We start from the raw sequence: 22030 nt of genomic DNA, 5'->3' as shown, positions 1-22030 counted from the left end.
TTCAGTTTAATAACATCCTTCCTATAGCAGCAGGGTGGCCAGAATTATACACAGTACTCCAAATGTGGCCTTACCAATATCTTGGGGCAGCACAGTGGTTAGCACTGCTACCTCACAGCGCCAGGGACCTAGGTTCAATTCCAGCCTCAGGTGACTGTCTGTGTGGAGTTTGCACATTCTTCCTGCGTCTGCGTGGGTTTCCTCCGGGTGCCCCGGTTTCCTCCCACAGTCCAAAGATGTGCAGGCTAGGTGGATTGGCCATGGTAAATTGCCCGTAGTGTTCAGGGATGTGTAGATTAGGTGGGTTGCTCTGAGAGTCGGTATGGACCTGTTGGGCCGAAGGGCCTGTTTCCACACTGTAGGGATTCTATGATCTATGATCAATGATCAATGATCTATGATCTATGATCTGTCTTGTACAGCCCTAACATGACTTTCCAACTCCTGTACTCAGTGCTGTGACTGATGAAGGCAAGCATGTCAAATGCCTTCTTCAACACCCTGTCTATCTGTGACACCATTTTCAAGGAATTACGGACTCTTGTTCTGTCTCTTCAACAACACTGCAGTTAAGTGTGTAAGTCCTGCCCTGGTTTGTCTTAACAGAATGCAACTCCTTGCATTTATCTGAATTAAACTCCTCTGCCATTCCTCGGTCCACTGGCCTAGTTGATCAAAATCCTGTTGTACTCTGAGATAACATTCTTCACTATCCACTATACCACCAATTTTGATGTCTGTGCCTCCCATGTTCTCATCCAAATCTTAAATAAGTGATGAATAACAGTGGACCCAGCTGTGAATCTTGCGGCACACCACTGGTCACAGGCCTCCAATCTGAATGACAACCCTCTACCACCACCCTCTGTCTACTTCCATCAAGCCAATTTTGTATCCATTTGGCCAGATCTCCCTGGATTCCATGTGGCCTAACAGTATTAACCTATCTACAATGCGGAACCTTGTCGAAGGCCTTGCTGAAGTCCATGTAGACAACATCTACTGCTCTGCCTTCATCTATTTTCTCGGTCATGTCTTAAAAAAAACTCAATCAAATTTGTGAGACACGATTTCCCACACACAAAGCTATGCTGACTATCCCTAATTAGTCCTTGCCTTTCCAAATTGGAAAGACAGGGAAGAGGAGGATCACAAGGCATTGAGTATGAAAGCGACAAAGTTATGATGATTCCTCACAAATGCTTTTCATCTTGAACTCCTCTGGATAATTTGTAAGAGAAAACAACATTTATACTGAATGAGAGGAGAGTGTTGTTTGGTTGGCCAATTGTGCAATTGCATCTAACATTGGACACTCTTTTCAGTTTTGTAAGCACAGGCTGGTTGGATAAGGTGTCTGCTTGTTTTCCAATTCAGTAGTACGTTGCATAATACAGTAATAATAAGACAAATCACCTTAATGAAATGTGTCTTTTCTCAGCAATATTCAAAGCATGGATAGCGACAATCTGAGAAATTGGTGGAAGGCTCATTAACTAGAGGTCACCGATTTAAGGTCAATGACAAAAGAACTAAAGGTGACTTGAAGAAAAATGTAATCATGCAGCAAATGGTTGGAATGCATGACCTGAGAGTGTTGTAGAGGCAGATTCAATTGTGGTTTCCAAAAGGGGATTTATCTGAAGAGTACAGAATTTGCTAGGTACAGGGCAAAGGAGGAGCATAAGAAATAGGAGCAGGAGTAGGCCATTTGACCTCCAAACTTGCCACGTTATTCAACAAGATTGTGATTGTTCTGCCCCAAGCTTTAACTCCTCTATTGTGCCAGCTTGTCCTAATCCTCTACTCCCTGATATTCCAAAATAAGAATATAAGAAAAGAATAGCTGAGCTGAGTTCTAGAGCATGGATAGTTGGCTGTGCTGTAGCTATCCTGTAATTCTATTCTATGATTTTATATACCTTCAAACCCTGAAGTAATTAATGAATGCAGCACACAGCAAACCTAAATGCTGTCCTTGTTTGATGTCAGAGGAAACAGTCTGCAAAGAACAGCAAATGATGTTGTGGGAGAATGCTACCTGGTCTGAAATTTTTGATGTGGTTTCCTAAGGCCATGTTGATATGTCAGTGTCTTGGTTATTGCAAATTTCCATGTGGGAGTTGTAAGGGAGAGGGGTAGATAGCATGGGGCTGACTGGATATCAGGATCCATCTGAAGATTTAAGATTCTTGTTGTTATAGCTGTATGTGTTATATCCAACGCATGCAATGCAGAATCAATCTGGATTTACTGCAAACTCAGTATTGTTGCGCACAGAGTAGCCTATTATGGCTTGTTTCTCTTTTGAGAGCAGGTTGTCAGTAACATAATGGGGAAAACCAGAAAAAAGTCTGTCAAGTTTGAGGAGGGAACAGGAGGGCAACAGAATCCATTTAACAGACAATCTTTTGATACATTTCAAACGCAGCATTCTCTGAATTTCCAATCCATCTCCTATTCTGCAGACAGTAAAATGTATAACACTCTGTTTCACTCTAAATTAACAATCTCAATAATTGATTGACTTCCGTTAAAGAGCGCAGTTTTACGAAGTGTCATGACGCCACAGTTCAATGGAAAGACTGAAAAGTTTGCATGTTCTATCAATAGCACCTGTTGTTTATTCTCAGCCCTGAAGGAATTGCCTGCAGTCTGTATTTCCTTGAGACAGGGAGGATTACACTTCAGCTTGAAGTAATAAGTTAATTTAGAAATTTCCTCCATGTGGATCACCTGAAAGACAAGGTGTTTATATTGACATTTTTTTGGGAGGTAGAATGCAGTTTGTTCCTCATTTATGGCTGTTTCAAACTACAGTTCCCACCATTTGCTACAAACTCTCAAGGGAAGGATGAGGGGATTAATTTACATGGAGAGGTAAAAAAGCTTGAATTGTTCTCCTAAATGCAGGGAAAGTTGAGGGAAAATTCAACTGAGGTGTTCATTTTATGCATGGTTTTGATAAAGTACAGAGAAACTATTTCTAATGGCAGTAAGCTTGGTAACTAGAGGTGAGATGAGAATTGTTCTTACACGATGAGGATCTGGATTGAACTGCCTGAATGAATATAGTAATACAGTACTACAGTAGTAATTTTCAAAAGTAAATTGGATAAATAATTGAAGCGAAACATTTTACACGACTGCAGAGAAAGAGTAGAAATATGAATAAATCTTTTTCGAGAGCCAGCTCTAGGTGATAGGCTTTTCTGAGCAATTATGTAGAAAAGTGCAGTTTTCTACAACAAAGTTCATAGTCTGACTTCCCCTTATACAGAGTCACCTACTGGGTCATTCTCTTTAAGGCAGCAAGAAACACTAAAGATCCTTTCTGCTGGTCTATAATTTTGTACCTGAGCCACACAGTCCGAATGTCCCAGGTTTTTTCTCTGGTATGCTAGTCTGTGCACAAATGCTGTATGTGTTTTGTTTCAGCTGCAGCTTTTACACAGACAAGTCTTGACAGGCCTAAGACCCTTCATGTAAATTGGAACCAAGGTTTACAGCCAGATGAAAGGAGTATTATGTGAACTGGGGTTTTATTCTCTGGAATATGAAAAGTTAAAGGTTGGTTTGATCGAAATTTTCATTATATTAAAGGGAACAGGTAGGTCAGAGCTCCAAGGATGAGAATCTTCAATTATGTGGGTAGGTTGAAGAAGTCAGCCTGCTTTCTTTGAAGAAGAGATGGCACCCCATCTAACATCTTCAGCATTCACTCTCTGTATTACTGATGAACAGTGGCAGCAGAGTATGCCAGCTGTGAGATGCTCTGAAACATCCCACCAATACTCTTTTGAAAACACCTGACACAGTGAGAACATACACAACAACAAAAACAAGTTGCTGGAAAAGCTGAGCAGGTCTGGCAGCATCTGTGAAGAGAAAATCAGAGTTAACGTTTCGGGTCCAGTGACCCTTCCTCAGTGGGAACTGATACAGTAGTAATTTTCAAAAGGAAATTGGATAAATAATTGAAGCGAAACATTTTACACAACTACAGAGAAAACGTAGAAAGATGAATAAATCTTTCTGAGGAAGGGTCACCGGACCCGAAACGTTAACTCTGATTTTTTCTCCACAGGCGCTGCCAGACCTGCTGAGCTTTTCCAGCAACTTCTGTTTTTGTTCCTGATTTACAGCATCCACAGTTCTTTTGGTTTTTATAAAGTTACAACATAGACAACTGAGAAAGACCAGGGCAGCAGTTGCATGAGAATGCTACCACCTGCAAGTTTCCTTCCAAGCCACATTCTCTTTTTTTGAAAATATATTGCAGTACCTTGACTGCAGCTGGGTCAAAATCCTGGAACTCTCTCCAATTAGCAGCATTGTGAGTATGCCTACACTGCATGGTTACAATCTGTAACCTCATGGCCTGGCATATCCCAACTCTATCACTACCGTTAAATTCGGAGGTCAGACCTGGTTTAATGGAGAGTGCAGGAAGTCATGCCAAGAGCAATACCAGGCATACCAAATAATGAAGTATAAACCTGGTGAAGCTACTAAACAGGATTAAGACTGAAGCATGCACAGCAATATTCAGCCAGAAGTGCTGAGTGGGTGATCAATCTCATCCTGGTCCAGTGATCCCCAGCATCACAGCTGCTGGTCTTCAACCAATTCGATTCACCTCACATGATATCAAGAAACAGTTGGAGACAGTGGATACTGCAAAGGCTATGAGCCCTGACAATATTCCGGAAATAGTACTTAAGAATTGTGCTTAAGAACTTGCCACTCCCCTAGCTAAGCTGTTCCAGTACAGTTACAACACTGGCATCTACCCGAAAATGCAGAAAATTGCTGGTGTACGTAAAAAACAGGACAAATCCAGCCCGGCTAATTACTACCCCATCAGTCTACTCTCAATCATCAGTAAAGTGATGGAAAGTGTCATCAAACAGCACCAGCTCAGCAGTAACCTGCTCAGTGACGCCCAGTTTGGGTTCTGCCGGAGCCACTCAGCTCCTGACCTCATTACAGCCTTGGTTCAAACATGAACAAAAGAGCTGAATACCAGAGGTGAGGTGAGAGTGACAGCCCTTGACATCAAGGTTGCATTTGACTGAGTGTGAAACCAAGGAGCCCTAGCAAAACTGGAATCAATGTGTATCAAGGGGGCACACTGTCTGCTGGCTGATGTCATTCTGGCACATATGAAAATGGTTGTGGTTATTGGTGGTCAGTCATTTTAACTCCAGATCATCTCTGCAGGAATTCTTCGGGATAGTGTCCAAGGCCCAACCATCCTCAGCTGCTTCATTAATGAACTTCCCTTTATTATATGGTCAGAAGTGGGGATGTTCGCTGAGGATTGGACAATGTTCAGCACCATTTGTGACTCCTCAGGTACTGAAGCAGTCCATGTTCAAATGCAACAAATTCTGAACAATATCCGTTCTTTGGCTGATACGTTGCCAGTAACATTCATACCACACAAATGCCAGGAAGTGACTGTCTCTAATCTGACCACTGCTCCTTGCCATTAAATGGTGTTACCTCACTGTGTCCCCCATCCTGGGGTTGCCAGTGACCAGAAGCTTAACTGGACTCGCCACATTAACACTGTGGCTATAAGTGCAAGTCAGAGGTTAGGAATAACTTACCTCCTGACTCCCCAAAACCTGTCCACCATTTACAAGGCACAAGTCAGGAGTTTGATGGAACACTCCCCACTTGCCTGAATGGGTGCAGCTCCAACAACATTCAAGAAGTTTGACACCAGCCATGACAAAGCAGTACACTTGAATGTTACAACATCTACTTACTCCGCCACCGACGCTCAGTATGTACTGTCTACAAGATGCACTGCAGAAATTCACCAAAGATCCTCAGACAGCACCTTCCAAACCCACGACCACTTCCATCTTGAAGATACACAGGAATAACACCACTTGCTAGTTCCCTTCCAAACTGCCCACCATTGAAATATTTTGCTGTTCCTTCACTATTGCTGGGTCAGAATCCTGGAATTCCTTCCCTAAGAGCATTGTGGGTCTACCTAAAGCCCGTGGTCCGCATAGATCTATAAGGCAGCTCACTCCACCTCCTCAAGAACATCTAGGGATAGGCAATAAATGCTGACCAGCCAGCATTCTATTCTATGAAGTGAATGAAAAAAACAAAAAAATTTCCACCCTGGGAGAAAGAGTTCAATTATGCACCCTATCCATGCCTCTCATAATTTTATATACTTCTATCCGCCTCCGACATTCTGGTGACAACAATCCAAGTTTGTCCTACCTGTTCTTACAGTGAATATACACCAGATCAAGCAACATCCTGGTAAACCCGTTTTGCATCCTCTCGAAAAGCCTTCACATCCATCCTATTGTGTGTCGTGGCCAGATCTGCACACATTACTCCAAATTTGCTTAAACCTAAGTTTTTTACAGCTGCATCATGACTTGCCAACTTTTATACTCAGTGCCCTGACCAATGAAGATAAGCATGCCTGATGCCTCCTTTACCACTTCATCCACTTGTGTGGCCACTTTCAGGGAACTATGGACTTATACCCCAAGATCAGTGCTCCTAAGGGCCCTGCCATTTTATGTATAAACTCCTGTTGCATTTGACCTCCTAAGATGCATCACCTCACACTTGTCGGCATTAAGCTCCATTTCTCTGCCCAACTTTCCAACTGATCTATATCCTGCTATATCCTTTGACACCATTCCTCACTATCCACAACACTTCCAATTTTCATGTTGTCTACAAACTTGCTAATCAGACTATCTACATTTTAATCCTAATCATTTATATAAACTTTAAACAATAGAGGTTACAGCACCGATCCTTGCGGAATACCATTGGTCACAGAACTCCAGGCAGAAGAACACCCTTCCACAACTACACTTTGTCTTCTTTGACCAAGTCAATTTTGTATCCAATTTACCAACTCACCTTGGATCCCATCATGGTTAATCTTCTGTTCCATCCTACCTAGAGGGACCTTATCAAATGTTTTAATAAAATCCATGTAGACAACATCCAATGCCTTACTCTTATCAATCATCTTCACTTATTGAAAAAATACTCAATCAAATTTGCATGACTTAATCAAATTTGAGACCATCCATGGAGTTTCAATGAAAAACAAAGATTGAGAATTGTTCTACTTGATGGTGACGCAGAATATGCTTTGGGTGAAGGACTTCAGTGTCCATCATGAAGAGTGGCTCAGCACTATTGGCTGAGCTGGTTGAGTCGTAAAGCACATTGCTACAAGACTGGGTCTGCGGCAGGTGGTGAGGGAACAACATACTTGACCTCAGTCTCACCAATCTGCCAGCTGTAAATGCATCTGCCCATGACAATGTTGATAAGAGTGACCACCATAAAATCCTGTCTTCACATTGAGCTTGCCTTCCATCATATTGTGTGGCATTATCACTGTGCTAAATAGGATAGACTTTGAACAAACCCTTGGGGAAATAAGACTGGGCATCCATGAGGTTCTGTGGGACATCAGCAACAGAATTGTACACCAGTGTTACCTTACAAAGTCACAACATTTGCAACCTCATGGCCAAACATATTCCACCCTGTAGCATTACCATCACACCAGGAGATCAAGTCTGATTCAATGGAGAGTGCAGGAAGGCATGGAGGAGCAGCTCCTGATGTACCTAAATGTGAGGTGTCAACCTGGTGAAACTACAAAATAGGACTACTTATGTGCCAGACAGCATAAGCAGCATGTGATAGACAATGATAAGTAATTCCACAACCAATGCATCATATCTAAACTCTGCAGTCCTGCCACATCTGATTGTGAATGATGATGTACAATTAAACACCTCTCTGGAGGAGGATGCTCCACAAATACCCCCATCCTTAATGATGGAAGAGCCCGGCACATTAGTGCAAAAAATAAGTATTTACAACAGTCTTCACCCACAAGTGCCAAGTGGATGATCAATCACAGCCTTCTCTACAAGCCTCTAGCATCACTGGTGCCTGTCTTCAGATATTTGGATTCACTTCTCGCAATATCAAGTTTTATATTGGTACTGTGCAGAAAATAGGTTAGGATACAGCTGGAGTACTGTGAGTAGTTCTCTTCACCACACCATAGGAAGGATGTGATTGCACTGGAGAGGTGCAAAGGAGATTCACCAGGATGGAGCATTTCAGCTATGTAAAGAGGTTGGGTCAGCTCAGGTTATTTTCTTTGGAGCAGAGGTTTGAGAGGTATATGAGGTTAGTGAAGGTGTATGAGATGCCTGCCTTCCTTATCAGGGCATCGAATATTAGAGTAGGGAAACTTTATGGAGCATTGGTAAGGCCACAGGTGTAACACTTGTTGGTACACTATCGGAAGAATGTGCTTGCATTGAAGTGGGTGCAAAGGAGATTCACCAGGATGTTGCCTGGGATGGAAACTCTCAGTTATGAGGATAAGCTGGGTTTGTATTCCCTAAAGCAGAGGAGGCCGAGGGGGTCTAATTGAGGCATACAAAATTATGAGAGGCATTGACAGGATGGATAGTGAGAATCTTTCCCATCGTATACATGTCTAAGACCAGAGCGCATAAGTTTAAGTTGGGGAGGAAGTGGTTTAGAGGGGATCTAAGGAGAAACTCTTTCATCTGGAGGGTGATAGAAATATGGAACATGCTGCCTGAGAGGATGGTGGAGGCAGATACTCTCTCAACATTTAAGAAGCATCTGGATGAGCACTTAAAATCCCAGGGCAGAGTAGGCTATGGACCAAGTGCAGGTACATGGAAATAGTATAGTTTGATGTTCATTAGTTGGCATTGACATGGGGGGTCAAAGAGCCTGTTTCTATGCTATATGACTCTACGATTATGAGGGGCATGGACAGGATGAATAGAAGTTGCTGTTCTGCTTAGCTGAAGGGTCAAGAATAAGGAGACGCGCTTTAAAGTGTAAGGCAGAAGGTTTAGAAGAAATCTGAGAAAAAATCTTTTCACCCAGAGCGTAATGAATATCTGTAAGACACTATTTGGGAGGGCAGTTATGGCAGGTAATCTCACAACCTTTAAAAAGTACTTGGATGAACATTTTAAGTGTTGTAATATTAAAGGCTATGGGCCTAGTGTGGGAAAGTAGGACTCATGCAGGTAGTAGTGTCTTTTGGAGGTACAGACTTGATGGGCCGAAGAGCCTCTTATGTGCTAGATGATTCTATGAAATGGATGGTGTTACTGGATATTGCAAAGGCAATGGGTCCTAATAACATCCCGACAATCATACTAAAGACACTTGCTGGAAGACTTTGTCAAAACTCTAGCCGAGCTGTTCCGGTACAACCACAAGACTAGCATCCAATCAACCATGTGGAAAACTGCTCAGGTATGTCCTGCATTCAAAAAGCAGGTTAAATGCAACTTGGCAATTACCATCTCATCAGTCTACTCTTCATCATCAGTAAAGTTTTATCATCAAGCAGTATTTGCTTTGTAATAACCTGCTCATTTTCTGCTGCCTTAGGAAGGCAGCCAACATAATTAAGGACCTCTTCCTTCGGCAGAAGATACAAAAGTTTGAAAGCACACGAACAGGTTTAAGAACAGCTTCTTCCCTGCTGTCATTAGACCTATGAATGGACCTCTTGTATATTAGAGTGGATCTTTCTCTGTACCTTCTGCAACTTCTCTGTAGCTGGAACACTATTCAGCATTCTGTTTTATGTCTAATGCACTTAGATAAGGTGTGATTTGTTTGGTTAGCATGCAAAACAATACTTTTCACTGTATCTGTGTCATTGACACTCAGTTTGCATTCCTCCAGAGCCATTCAAATCTTGACCTCATTGTAGCCTTGATTCCAATATAGACAAATGAGCTGAATTGTAGAGGCAAGTTGAAAGTGACTGCTGTTAACATGAAGGTCACAGTTGACTCAGTATGGCATAAAAGACCCCTAGCAAAGTTTGAGTCGATGACAATTGGAGGAAAACTCTCTGCTGGTCAGAGTCATAACAAGAACAAGAGAAGATGATTGTGGTTGTTGGAGATCATTTGTTTCAGTTCCAGGATATCCCTGGAAGAGTTCCTCAGGGTAGTATCCTAGGCCCAACCATCTTCAATTGCTTCATCAATGACCTTCTGTCCATCCTACGTTCAGAAATGTGGATGCTGACTGATGTTTGCACTATGCTCAGCAGCATTCATAACTCATAGAATCACTACGGTGCGGAAAGAGGCCATTCATCCCATGAAGTTGGCACTGACCCTCTGAGAGCATCCCACCCAAGCCCAGCCCCCGCACTAACTAAAAATCCAAACAACTGCGCTGCTGTAAATCAGAAACAAAAACAGAAGTTGCTGGAAAAGCTCAGCAGGTCTGGCAGCATCTGTGAAGAATTAGTGGAGTTAACATTTCGGGTCTGGTGAGCCTTCCTCAACTGATGGTAGCTAGAAAAATTTTGGTTTATATGCAGAAGATAGGGAGGGGGAGGGTGTAGGGAATAAATGATAGGTGGGGATTGAGTCCAAAGAGAGAGAAGAACAGTTGGTTAGACAAAGGAGTTCATATCGATCTGGCTAGGAGGGTGAGTAGCTGTTAATGGGGCTGTCAGTGACTAATGATTGGCAGTGTGTACAGCAGGCTATGTGGTAACAAGGCCTGGTGTGTGAGGTAGAGGGCTACGACATGGGAGAGTTTAGGCCGTAAAATTATTGAACTCGATATTGAGTCTGGAGGGCTGCAGGGCCCGCAGGCGGAAAATGAAGTGTTGTTCTTCCAGCTTGCCACCCACAATTCTTTCTCCGATATGTCAATGATATCATTGATGCTGTTTCTCTCTTTCCTCTGGAATTGGAAAAGTTCATCGATTTCACTTTCAATTTCCACCCTGCCCTCACTTTCACTTAGTCTATCTCTGAGTCCTCCCTTTCCTTCTTCAACGTCTCTGCCTCCATTTCTGGGGATGGACGGCCACTAATATCCATTACAAACCCACTGACTCCCACAGCTGCCTGGACTATACATCGTCGCACCCCACTTCCTGTAACAACTCCATCCCATTCTGTCAGTTCCTCCATCTCTGCCGCATATGTTCAGTTGAGGTCAACTTCAACAAGGGAGCCTCCGACATGTCCACCTTCTTCCTCAACCGAGGATTCCCCAGCACTGTTGTCGACAAGGCCTTCAGCCAGGTCCGACCCATATCCTGCACTTCTGCCCTCACCCCTTCTTGTCCTTACCTACCATCCCACCAGCATCCACCTCCAGAAGATCATCAGATGCCATTTCCGCACCTCCAGCAAGATGCCACCACCAGACACATATTCCCCTCCCTTCCCTTGTCCGCCTTCCGCAGGGACCGTTCCCTCTGGGACACCCTGGTCCACACTTCCTTTACCCCCAACATCCCCCCACAGCCCTACAGCACCTTCCCCTGTAACTGGCAAAGGTGCAACTCCTGCACATTTACCTCCTCCCTCCCCAGTATCCAAGGGCCCAAAAATACCTTCCAGGTGAAGCAAAACCTCACCTGCACTTCCCAGAATCTAGTCTACTGCATTCACTGCTCACAATGTGGTCTCCTCTACATTAGGGAAACGAAGCGTAGACTGGGTGACTGCTTCGCAGAATATCTGCGTTCTGCTCACAAAAAAGACACTGAGCTTCCAGTTGCCTGCCTCTTAAACACATCTCTGTCTCTGGCTTGCTGCAGTGTTCCAGTGAACCTCAGCGCAAGCTGGAAGAACAACACTTCATTTTCAGCCTGGGGGCCCTACAGCCCTCCGGACTCAATATCAAGTTCAATAATTTTAGGGTCTAAACTCTCCCCTGTCATAGCCCCCTACAGCACACACCAGACCTTGTTATCACATAGCCTGCTGTACACACTGCCTATCGTTAGTCACTGACAGTCCCCATTAACAGCTACTCACCCTCCTAGCCAGATCGTTATTAACGCTTTGGTCTATCCAACTGCTCTTCTGTCTCTTTGAGCTCAATTCTACCTATCATTTACTCCCTACCCCCACCACTCCTTTCTGCATAAACCAACATTTTCCTAGCTACCATCAGTTCTGAGGAAACATCACCGGACCTGAAAATTTAACTTTTTTTTCTTCACGGATGCTGCCAGACCTGCTGAGCTTTTTCAGCAACTTCTGTTTTTGTTCCAGCCCCCATACTACCCTGTAATGTCACATTCCCCATGGCTAATCCATCTTGTCTGCACATCCCTGGTCACTAAGGGGCACTTTCAATCTGACCAATCTTCCTAACCTACATCTGTTTGAACTGTGAGAGGAAACCAAAGCACCCATCAGAAATCCATGCAGATGTGGGGAGAATGTGCATACTCCACACACAAGGCCAGAATTTTGGCCCTGTGAGGCAGCAGTGCTAACCACTGAGCAACTGTGACACACACACACACACACACGAGTCATGAATGAATCACTTGATGGAGCACCTCAAAAGGCAGAGCCCTGTGTCCTTTATTGATTAGAGCACCAGCATTTGAGAGTCAGTCACTCACCAGCATGCAGAGTAATTATAACCGGGAAACTGATCGTTTGGCCAATTTGTTATGTTCCACATAACCAGTAGTTCCGATCCTGTTTACATTAGTTTCCATGTTCCTTGACTCCCCTTTCCTTCACTTAGCTTTCCAACCATTCTTTAAATTTACTTGTGGAATGTAGACATCGCTGGCTGGCCAGCATTTATTGCACATCCCCAGTTGCCCTTGAGAAAGTGGTGGTGAGCTGCCATCTTGAACTGCCACAGTCCACCAGCTGTGGATTGACCCACAATGCCCTTAGGGAGTGAATTCCAGGATTTTGACCAGTGACAGTGAAGGAACGGCAATATATTTCCAAGTCAGGATGATGAGTAGCTTGGAGGAAAAGTTGCAGAGGGTGGTGTTCCGAAGTACCTGCTGCCCTTGTCCTTCTAAATGGAAGTGGGCTTGGGTGTGAAAGGGGCTGTTTAAGGATCTCGGGTGAATTTTTGCAGTGTATCTTGTAGATAGTATGTCCCCCTGTGACTGAGCATCACTGGTGGAGCAGTTGTTTGTGTGTGTGGTATAAGGCAAGTGGGGAGCATTTCATCACACTCCTGGCTTGTGCCTTGTAGTTGATGGGCAGGCTTTGAGGAGTCAGAAGAGGAGTCACTTGCTGCAGTATTCGTAGCTTCTGACCCACTTTTGTGGCCACAGTGTTTATGTTGTGAGCCCAGTTCAGTTTCTGGTCAATGGTAGCCCCCAGGATGTTGATAGTGGTGGATTCAGTGATGGTAACACCATTGAATGTCTCGAGGCAGTGATTAGATTATCTCATATTGGTGATGGTCATAGCCTGGCATTTGTGTGGCACGAATGTTACTTGCCGCTTGTCAGCGTAAGCCTGGATATTGTCCAGATGTTGTTGCATTTGAACATGGACTGCTTCAGTATCTGAGGAGTCACGAATGGTGTTGAACATTATGCAATCATCGGCAAACATCCCCACTTCTGACCTTATGATAGAGGGAAGGTCATTAATGAAGCAGCTGAAGATGATTGGGCCTAGGACACTACCCTGAGGAGCTCCTGCAGTGATGTCCTGGAGTTAAGATGACTGACCTCCAACAACCACAACCATCATCTTATGTGCCAGGTATGACTCCAACCAGTCTGGCAGCATCTGTGGAGGAGAAAACAGAGTTAACGAACCGTTTTGGGTCCGGTGACCCTTCCTAAGAACTCACCGGACCCAAAACGTTAACTCTGTTTTCTCCTCCACAGATGCTGCCAGACCTGCTGAGCCTTTCCAGCAACTTTGTTTTTGTTCCTGATTTACAGCATCTGCAGTTCTTTTGGTTTTTATTATGACTCCAACCAGTGGAGCATTTTCTGCCTGATACTCACTGATTGCACTTTTTCCAGAGCTCTTTGACGCCACATTTGTTCAAATGCAGCCTTGATGTCAAGGGCTGTCACTCTCACCTTACCTCTGGAATTCAGCTCTTTTGTCCATGTTTGAACCAAAGTTGTAATGAGGTCAGAAGCTGAATGGCCCTGGCAGAACTCAGATGCTAGTGAGCAGGTTATTGTTGAGTAGGTGTTGCTTGTTGCTACTTGGGGCACCAATTAGCCAAGTTGGATTTGTCCTACTTTTTATGTATAGGACAACTCTGGACAATTTTCTACATTAACAGGTAATGCCAGAGTTCTAACTGTACTGAAAGAGCTTGGCTAGGGTATCAACAATTTCTGGAGTATGAGTCTTCAGTACTGTTGCTGGAATATCATCATAACCTTTACAGTACCTCCAACTGTTTCTTCATACCATGTGGAGTGAATCAAATTTGCTAAAGACTGGTATCTGTGATGCTGGAGATCACTAGAGGAGGTCAAGATGGATCATCCACTCAGCACTTCTGGCTGAAGATTGCTGTGAATGCTTCAGCCTTATCTTTTGCACTGATGTATTGGGTTCTTCTGCCATTAAGGATGGGGATATTTGTGGAGCCTTGTCCTCCAGTGAGTTGTTTAATTGCCAACCACCATTCACGACTGGATGTGGCAGCACTGCAGAGCTTAGATCTGATCCGTTGGTTGTGGGATCACTTAGCTCTGTCTGTCACTTGCTGCTTTTGCTGCTTATGCTGTTTAGCATGCAAGCAGTCCAGTTGGGCGACTTCACCAGGTTTACACCTCATCTTCAGGTAAGCCTGGTCCTGCTCCTAGCATGCCCTCCTGCACTCTCTATTGAGCCAGGATTGATCCTTTGGCTTGGTGGTAGTGGTTGAGTGCGGGATATAGAGATTCATAGAAATGTACAGCATGGAAACAGACACCTAGGTACAACTCTTCCATGCTAACCAGCTATTCCAAATTAATCTAGTCCCGTTTGCAAACATTTGGGCCAAATACCTCTAAATCCTTCCTGTTCACATACCCATCCAGATGCCTTTTAAGTGTTGTAATTGTACCAGCCTCCACCACTTCCTTTGGCAGCTCATTCCATACACACACTACCTTCTGCGTGAAAACGCTGCCTCTTGGGCCCCTTTTAAATCTTTCCCCCTGACCTTAAATCTGTGCCCTCTACTTGTAGACTCCCTCACCCTGGAGAAAAGACCTTGGCTATTCACCCTATCCATGCCCTTCATGATTTTATAAGCTTCTGTAAGGTCACCTCTCAGCCTCCGACACTCCAGGGAGAATAGCTCCAGCCTGCTCAGCCTCGCCCTACAGCTCAAACCTTCCAACCCTGGTAACGTTCTTGTACATCTTTTCTGAACCCTTTCAAGTTTCACAACATCAAATCCTTTCAGCATTTCTAAATGCCTCAAGTAAAACTCTGAGTGACTTTCTCAACTTGAAAGATTGAAACTGAAGTGTAGAATAATATAACAACTTTACTTCCTGGAGTGGTGAAATTTCCCTGCAATTACGAGTGTTCTGGTTACTAATTACCTAAAGCCAAGTTTCAAGTCTCAACAGCTTCTGTTTAAGTTTCAAAAACAAAGTTGCTGGAAAAGCTCAGCAGGTCTGGCAGCATTGGTGGAGGAGAAAACAGAGTTTACGCTGCGGGTCAGGTGACCATGCTGTTCTGTTTTTGTTGCTAATTTGCAGCATCCGCAGTTCTTTCGGTTTTTATTCTGTTTAAGTCTGTTGTTCTGTATACTTCATAGGGAGGCAATGGCCTAATGGTATTATTGCTGGACTGTTAATCCAGAGACCCAGATAATGTGCTGGGGACCCGGGTTCAAATCCCACCATGGCAGATGGTGGAATTTGAATTTAATAAAAAAACCTAGAAGTAAAAATCTAATGATGGCCGTGAATCCATTGTTGATTGTTGGAAACACCCATCTGGTTCACTAATGTCCTTTAAGGAAGGAAACTGCCATCCTTACCTGGTCTGGCCTACATGTGACTCCAGACCCACAGCAGTGTGGTTGACTCTGAACTGCCCTCTGGGCATTTAGGGATGGGCAATAAATGCTGCCTAGCCAGCGATGCACTCATCCCATTAATGAATTTAAAAAATACTTAATGTTTATTGTAATTAATTAAACACCTCCATTAAGGAACAGCTTTCATATTGATGTCGCTGTTTTAAGCATTGTAGTCACTTATGTTGTGTAATGTATCAGTTGTCTAAGTACTTTTTTTCCATTTATTTTTCTGAACCTTGTGCTGAACGAGGCGGAGAATTAAACATCTTCCATTTCAGCAGTTGAGTGCTAGCATCCCCTCAGTTACAGCTCCCTCTACACTGTCCTCATCAAACACTCCCAGGACAAAAATGGCATGGGGTTAGATATGGGGTGAAGCTTCCTCTACACTGTCCCTTATACACTCCCAGATTAGGAACAGCACAGGGTTAGATACAGAGTAAAGCTCCTTCTACACTGTCCCATCAAATACTCCCAGGACAGGGACAGCACAGTTTTAGATACAGAGTAAAGCTGTCCCTACACCACAACCTTAAAGCCAGCCTGTTATCTCTACTGTCAAAGCAGCATTTGAGGGAGAACCTCTCTGACTCACTGTTCAGTCACACAACTGGACTTGACTTTTTCTTCCAGATTCAAGTTTATTGTATAAGCCAGACATGCATTAGCTGAAGAATTAAAGTACTTAAATTATGTCACAGGTTTGTCAGTTCTGGCAGATGTGTATCCAGCCCAAATCCTGCCACAGTTACTGGACGAATATCGGATGTCACCAGAAGGAGCTGAAAAAACAAGATGTGTTGAGACCCGGATGAAGATGGGAGAGGTACTAATGCGAAGTACAAAAGCATTGGGTGAGTAAGGATTGGTAATCAGGGTAATATCAACTTGTGGTAACACAGAACAGGTGTAATGTGTAGCTTTCCTAAGCTCGGATATTGCCAGCAGGACTGAGTCAGAGCTGCTACTACCACCAAATCCAAGGTAATTATATGTTTGCCTCTGATTCCAATGCTTGTCATTGCCAATATGTAAACAGTGAAAAACTAGAAATATAAGGCTCAAAGAGATGATTTTCTTTCTTCATGATATTCTAATGTTATTGGCCACAGCGGTATTATAAAGGGTGGTACAGTGGCTCAGTTGTTAGCATTGCTGTCTTGCAGCGCCAGGGATCTGGGTTCAATTCCACCCTCTGGTGACTGTCTGTGTGGAGTTTGCACATTCTTCCTGTGTCTGCATGGGTTTCCTCCGGGTACTCTGGTTTCCTCCCACAGTCCAAAGATGTGCAAGTTACATTGATTGGCAATGCTGAATTGTCTATAGTGTCCAGGGGTGTGTAAGTTAGATGATTAGCCATAGGAAATGTAGAGTTACAGGGCAAGTGTGTGAGAATGGGTCTGGGTGGGATGCTAACATAAGGTTGAGGGTCAGAATCTTTATCCCTGAGTTGAAATGTCCAATGCTAGGGGGCATGCATTTCAGATTAGAGGGGGAAAGTTCAAAGGAGACATGAGGGTCAGGTTTTTTACACAGAGAGTGGTAGGAGTCTGGAATGCACTGCCAGGGGTTATGTTGGAGTTAGATATGGTCAGGGTATTTAAGGGACTTTTAGAAAAGCACATGAATATGCAAGAAATGGAGGGTGTGGACCAAGGGCAGACAGTAGGGATTAGTTTAATTTGGCATCATGTTCGGCACAACTTCATGGGCCAAAGGGCCCTTTCCTGTGCTGTATCGTTCTATGTTCTATCTTTCTCTCTCTAGGTGAGATAGCTTCACATTATCGTGACCCTTTGATACGGGTGTTTTTGATGGGGACGAAAGATTCCGACAGTACAGTGCGGGCTAGTAGCTTATCGAACCTGGGCGAGCTCTGTCAGTGTCTGCAATTCGCTCTGGGATCAGTGATTCATGAGGTAATCACATGATGTGCGTGTGAAAGTAAATGACGCATTTTGTACCTTAAAACCTTTTTCTTGTATTTGTGCCTTAGCAAAACAGCATGTTATATTTGATATGACTGTTGCTTCCATACGATTGACATAGCCACATGGGCAGCCATCTTCATTTCTGTTAGTGCTCCCTGCATTGTTGATTGACCCAGATTCTGGGATGATCCATCTCGAGGCTGTTAAATCCAAACACTGCCAGAAAATCACTGCTTGTCCCTTCAACTTGTCTCTTCTCCTTCTCTTGGGACCTGCATTGTGGCTGAAGATGAGACAGAAAGAGTGCGCAAGTGGCAAAGTCTCATTACACTGAGTAATGCAATAAATAATTAAAGAACCAATTAAGGGCCGTTGTGTCACACAGCACACTCATTTCTGATCCCCACCATCAAGCACTCAGACACGAGGGCAGAACATTCAGGCTGATACTGGTGCAGTGCTGTGGGAATGCTATCTGTTCATTCAGTTGGAAGTAAAGAAATCACCACTATCCTTGAAAAGTAGCCATGAATTCTTCCTGGCGAATTGACCAATATTTATTACTCAAATTTTCCATAAAGCAGATTATGTCACTATCACCAGACAATGGCATACAGAAAACAGTGTAAGAATAAACAGATCATTGTCTGCGTGGCAGGCAGGGACAAATGGGGTACAGCAGGAATCAGTGCCTGTTCCCCAGCTATTTGCAATATATATTAATATTAGAAGAGGGAACTAAATGTAATATCTGTATAAAATGTAATAATTGCAGATGGCACAGAGCTGGGTGGAAGGGGAAATTGTGAGAATGCAGGGATGCCTCAATCCAATTTGGACAAGCTGAATGAGTGGGAAAAAGTATAATATGGATATATGTGAGATTATATACTTTGATAGCAAAAGCAGGAGAGCAAATTATTATTTGAATAGCAATAGATTGGGAAAGGTGGAGATGGAATGAGACTTGAGTGTTCTCATACACAAATTCATAGAAGTAAGCATGCAGGTACGGTACGTGTTCAAGGCGGCAAATGCTATATTGGTCTTCATAGCGAGAGGATTGAAGTACAGGAACAAGAATGTCTTGCTGCAGCTGTACAGGGCATTGGTGTAGTGAGTGCAGTTGAGGAGGGATGTTCTGGCTACTAAGGGAGTGCAAAGAAGGTTTACCAGACTGATTCCTGGATGAAGGACTGAATTATGAGAGTAGACTGGATCAGAATCTGGATGAATGAGAGGGATTCCAATTGAAACCTATAACAGGACTAGATGGGGAACAATGACAGGAGAGGTCCACAACTGGGTCACTGTGTAAGGATACGAGGTAAACCATTTAGGACTGAGATGAGAAATTTTTTCACCAGGAGAGTAGAGAACTGCGTTCTATCTAAGTTATGCACAACCACTTCAATGTTCCACACGTGACAGTCGGCATCAGTACGCCAATTACAGCATTGGTTTTTGGAAGGACAAACTTGAAAGCAGAATACAGGATTAACAGAAAGATTCTTGTCAGTGTGGAGGAGCAGAGGGATCTTGGGGTTCATGTCCACAGTGCCCTGAAAGCTGCCACCTAGGTGGATAGAGTTGTTAAGAAGGCGTATGGTGTGTTAGCTTTCATTAATACAGGGATTGAGTTCAAGAGCCATCAAGTTATGCTGCAGTTTTACAAAAGCCTGGTTCGGCCACATCTGGAGTATTGTGTCCAGTTCTGGTCGCCTCGTTGCAGGAAAGATGTGGAAGTGTTGGAAAAGGTGCAGAGGAGATTTATCAGGATGTTGTCTGGAATGGAGGGAAGGTCTTACGAGGAAAGGTTGAGAGAGCTAGGGCTTTTCTCTTTAGAACGACGAAGGATGAGAGGTGACTTGATAGAGGTGTACAAAATGATCAGAAGTATAGATAGAGTGGACAGCCAGAGACTTTTTCCTAGGGTGGAGGTAGCTATTACGAGCGGGTACAGTTTTAAAGTGAGTGGAGGTAGATATAGGGGAGACGTCAGAGGTAGGTTCTTTACTCAGAGAGTGGTAGGGGCGTGGAATGTATTGCCGGAGAGGTTAGTGGAGTCGGCCTCATTAGGGGCATTTAAGCGGCTATTAGATAGGCATACGGATGATAGTATAAGGTAGGGGTGGAGGTTAGATAGACCTTAGGTTTAGGGTAAAAGTTTAGCACAACATCGTGGGCCAAAGGGCCTGTACTGTGCTATACTGTTCTATGTTCATTGACTTCCAGTTCCAGGAGTCGCTGCAGCACATGGACCTTGGAGGTCCACACAGCCTACAAGAAAATTAAGAGGGTCGCTGCTGGTGAGCCTGTGGAATTCTCCATTACAGAAGGCGGTTGAGGATAAAACATTGAATATTTTCAAGAAGGAAATCGATAGTTCTTGGAGCTAAAGGGATCAGAGGGTATCAGGACAAGGTGGGAACAGGATATTGAGTTGGATAATCAGCCGCGATCCTGTTGAATGGCAGAAAAGACTTGCAGAGCCAAATAGCCTACTCCTCTTATTTTCTATGTTTCCAATGTTACAGGGTTCTAACTGAGCATTTGTCTCTGTCTTCACAAAGGTGGGTAACATTCTTGGTAACGAGGAGGAATGTGAAATATTAGATAAAATAAGCAGAATGAGAAGGAACAGACCTCCTTGAAGTTGGATAACTCATCAGAGCAAAATAAATTCCATCCTAATCTGTTAAAGGAGGATGAAATAGTGGATGCTCTGAGGATCATTTTCCAGGCCTCACTCTAGATACAGGCACGGTACCAGACGATTGAAATCTGCAAATGTTGTACATTAGCGAAAAAGGGCAGGAGGAAACAGCCAAATAATTATGGACCGGGCCAAGGGTAAGAATTGGTAATTTTGCAATTAGGAAATGGTTTCCGGTGTTGCGTCACTTACTGTTTCAGTTGTATCAGTGGCCCAGGCTTAAATGTGGGAGGCACGATTAGGAAATTTGCAGATGACAAAAACGTTGGCTGTGTAGTTATTAGCGAAGAGGATGGCTGTCTACTGCCGGAAGGAATCAGTGGTTTAGCTGAGTGGGTGGAAAACAGGCAAATGGAATTCAGTACAGAGCCAAGTGCAAAGTTATGCATTTGAGGAGAGCAAACAAAGCAAAGGAATGCACTGTAAATGAGAGGGCATTGAGAGTAGAGGAAGTGAGAGATTTTGAAGTGTGTGCTCAGGTCCCTGAAGGTGACAGGATAGGTACTAACTAATTACTAGCTAATGCTGACATGTGGAGCTAGTGGCAAAATTGGGAAGGCTGTCTCAGAGACTAATCAAGTAGCGCCTGGGATAGTCATACTCACAGAATCATACCTTATTCACAACCTGCTGGACAACACCATTACCATCCCTGAATATGTGAAGTCTCACCAGCAAGACAGATCTAATAGAGTTGGCAACACAGTGGATATATTTGGAGGGGAATGGCCCTGGGAGACCTCAGCATCGATTCTTGACTCAGTAAGACCATAAGAAATAGGAATACCACTGCCTTCTCAGCAACAAGGGATGAGAAGTATGTGACCTAGTGAGTGACACCCACATCTGAATTTTAAAAGAAAAGGATACAATGGGTTAAAGAAGGCATGAGGGATGTTTTCAGCCATTAGACAAGTTATTGATTACAGGACCAGGATGTAATGCTAGTACTATATAAGACATTGGTTAGGTCACAGCTGGAGTTTTTTGTACGGTCCTGGTTGGCCCATAACAGAAAGGACATGATTGCTTTAGAGACAGTGCAGAGGAGATTTGCAAAAATATTTCAAGGACAGCTGTGAGAAAAGATTGAATAGGCTAAGGGTTATTTTCCTTGGAACAGAGAAGGCTAAGGATCATCTTATTTAGGAAATACAAAATAATAAGGGCGTTGATACAGTGTTTCTCCTAGCAGAGGGGTCAGTTACTAGGGGCACACTCTAGGATGCAGAGCATCAGGCTTTGGGGACTTATCGGGTTTTAATCCCATCAGTTTCCCCAGTACCATTTCCTGACTAATAAGGATCTCCTTCACCTTTGTCCCCTAGCATTTCCTGAAGATTATTTGTGTTCTTCTTTGTGAAGACAGACCCAAAGTATTTGTTCAACTGGTCTTCCACTGCTTTGTTGTCCATTATGAATTCACCTGATTCTAACTTCAAGGAAGCTACATTTGTCTTCACCAGTCTTTTTCTCTTCACATTACTATAGA

The 22030-nt window shown here is 43.7% G+C and overlaps 1 protein-coding gene across 1 annotated transcript in view; it reads left to right on the top strand.

Moving 5' to 3' along the window:
* Positions 1-22030, top strand: part of tango6 (transport and golgi organization 6 homolog (Drosophila)) — a 140058-nt gene that overhangs the window by 103655 nt on the left and 14373 nt on the right. Inside the window, exons 12-13 of the mRNA XM_048605931.1 lie at positions 16593-16745; positions 17659-17810. Of these exons, the coding sequence (XP_048461888.1) occupies positions 16593-16745; positions 17659-17810 (305 nt within the window). The remainder of the gene's footprint in view (positions 1-16592; positions 16746-17658; positions 17811-22030) is intronic.

Source organism: Rhincodon typus, chromosome 15 (assembly GCF_021869965.1).
Source record: "Rhincodon typus isolate 14 chromosome 15, sRhiTyp1.1, whole genome shotgun sequence".
Lineage (NCBI taxonomy): Eukaryota > Metazoa > Chordata > Chondrichthyes > Orectolobiformes > Rhincodontidae > Rhincodon > Rhincodon typus.
This window is presented reverse-complemented; position numbering and strand designations above follow the sequence as displayed.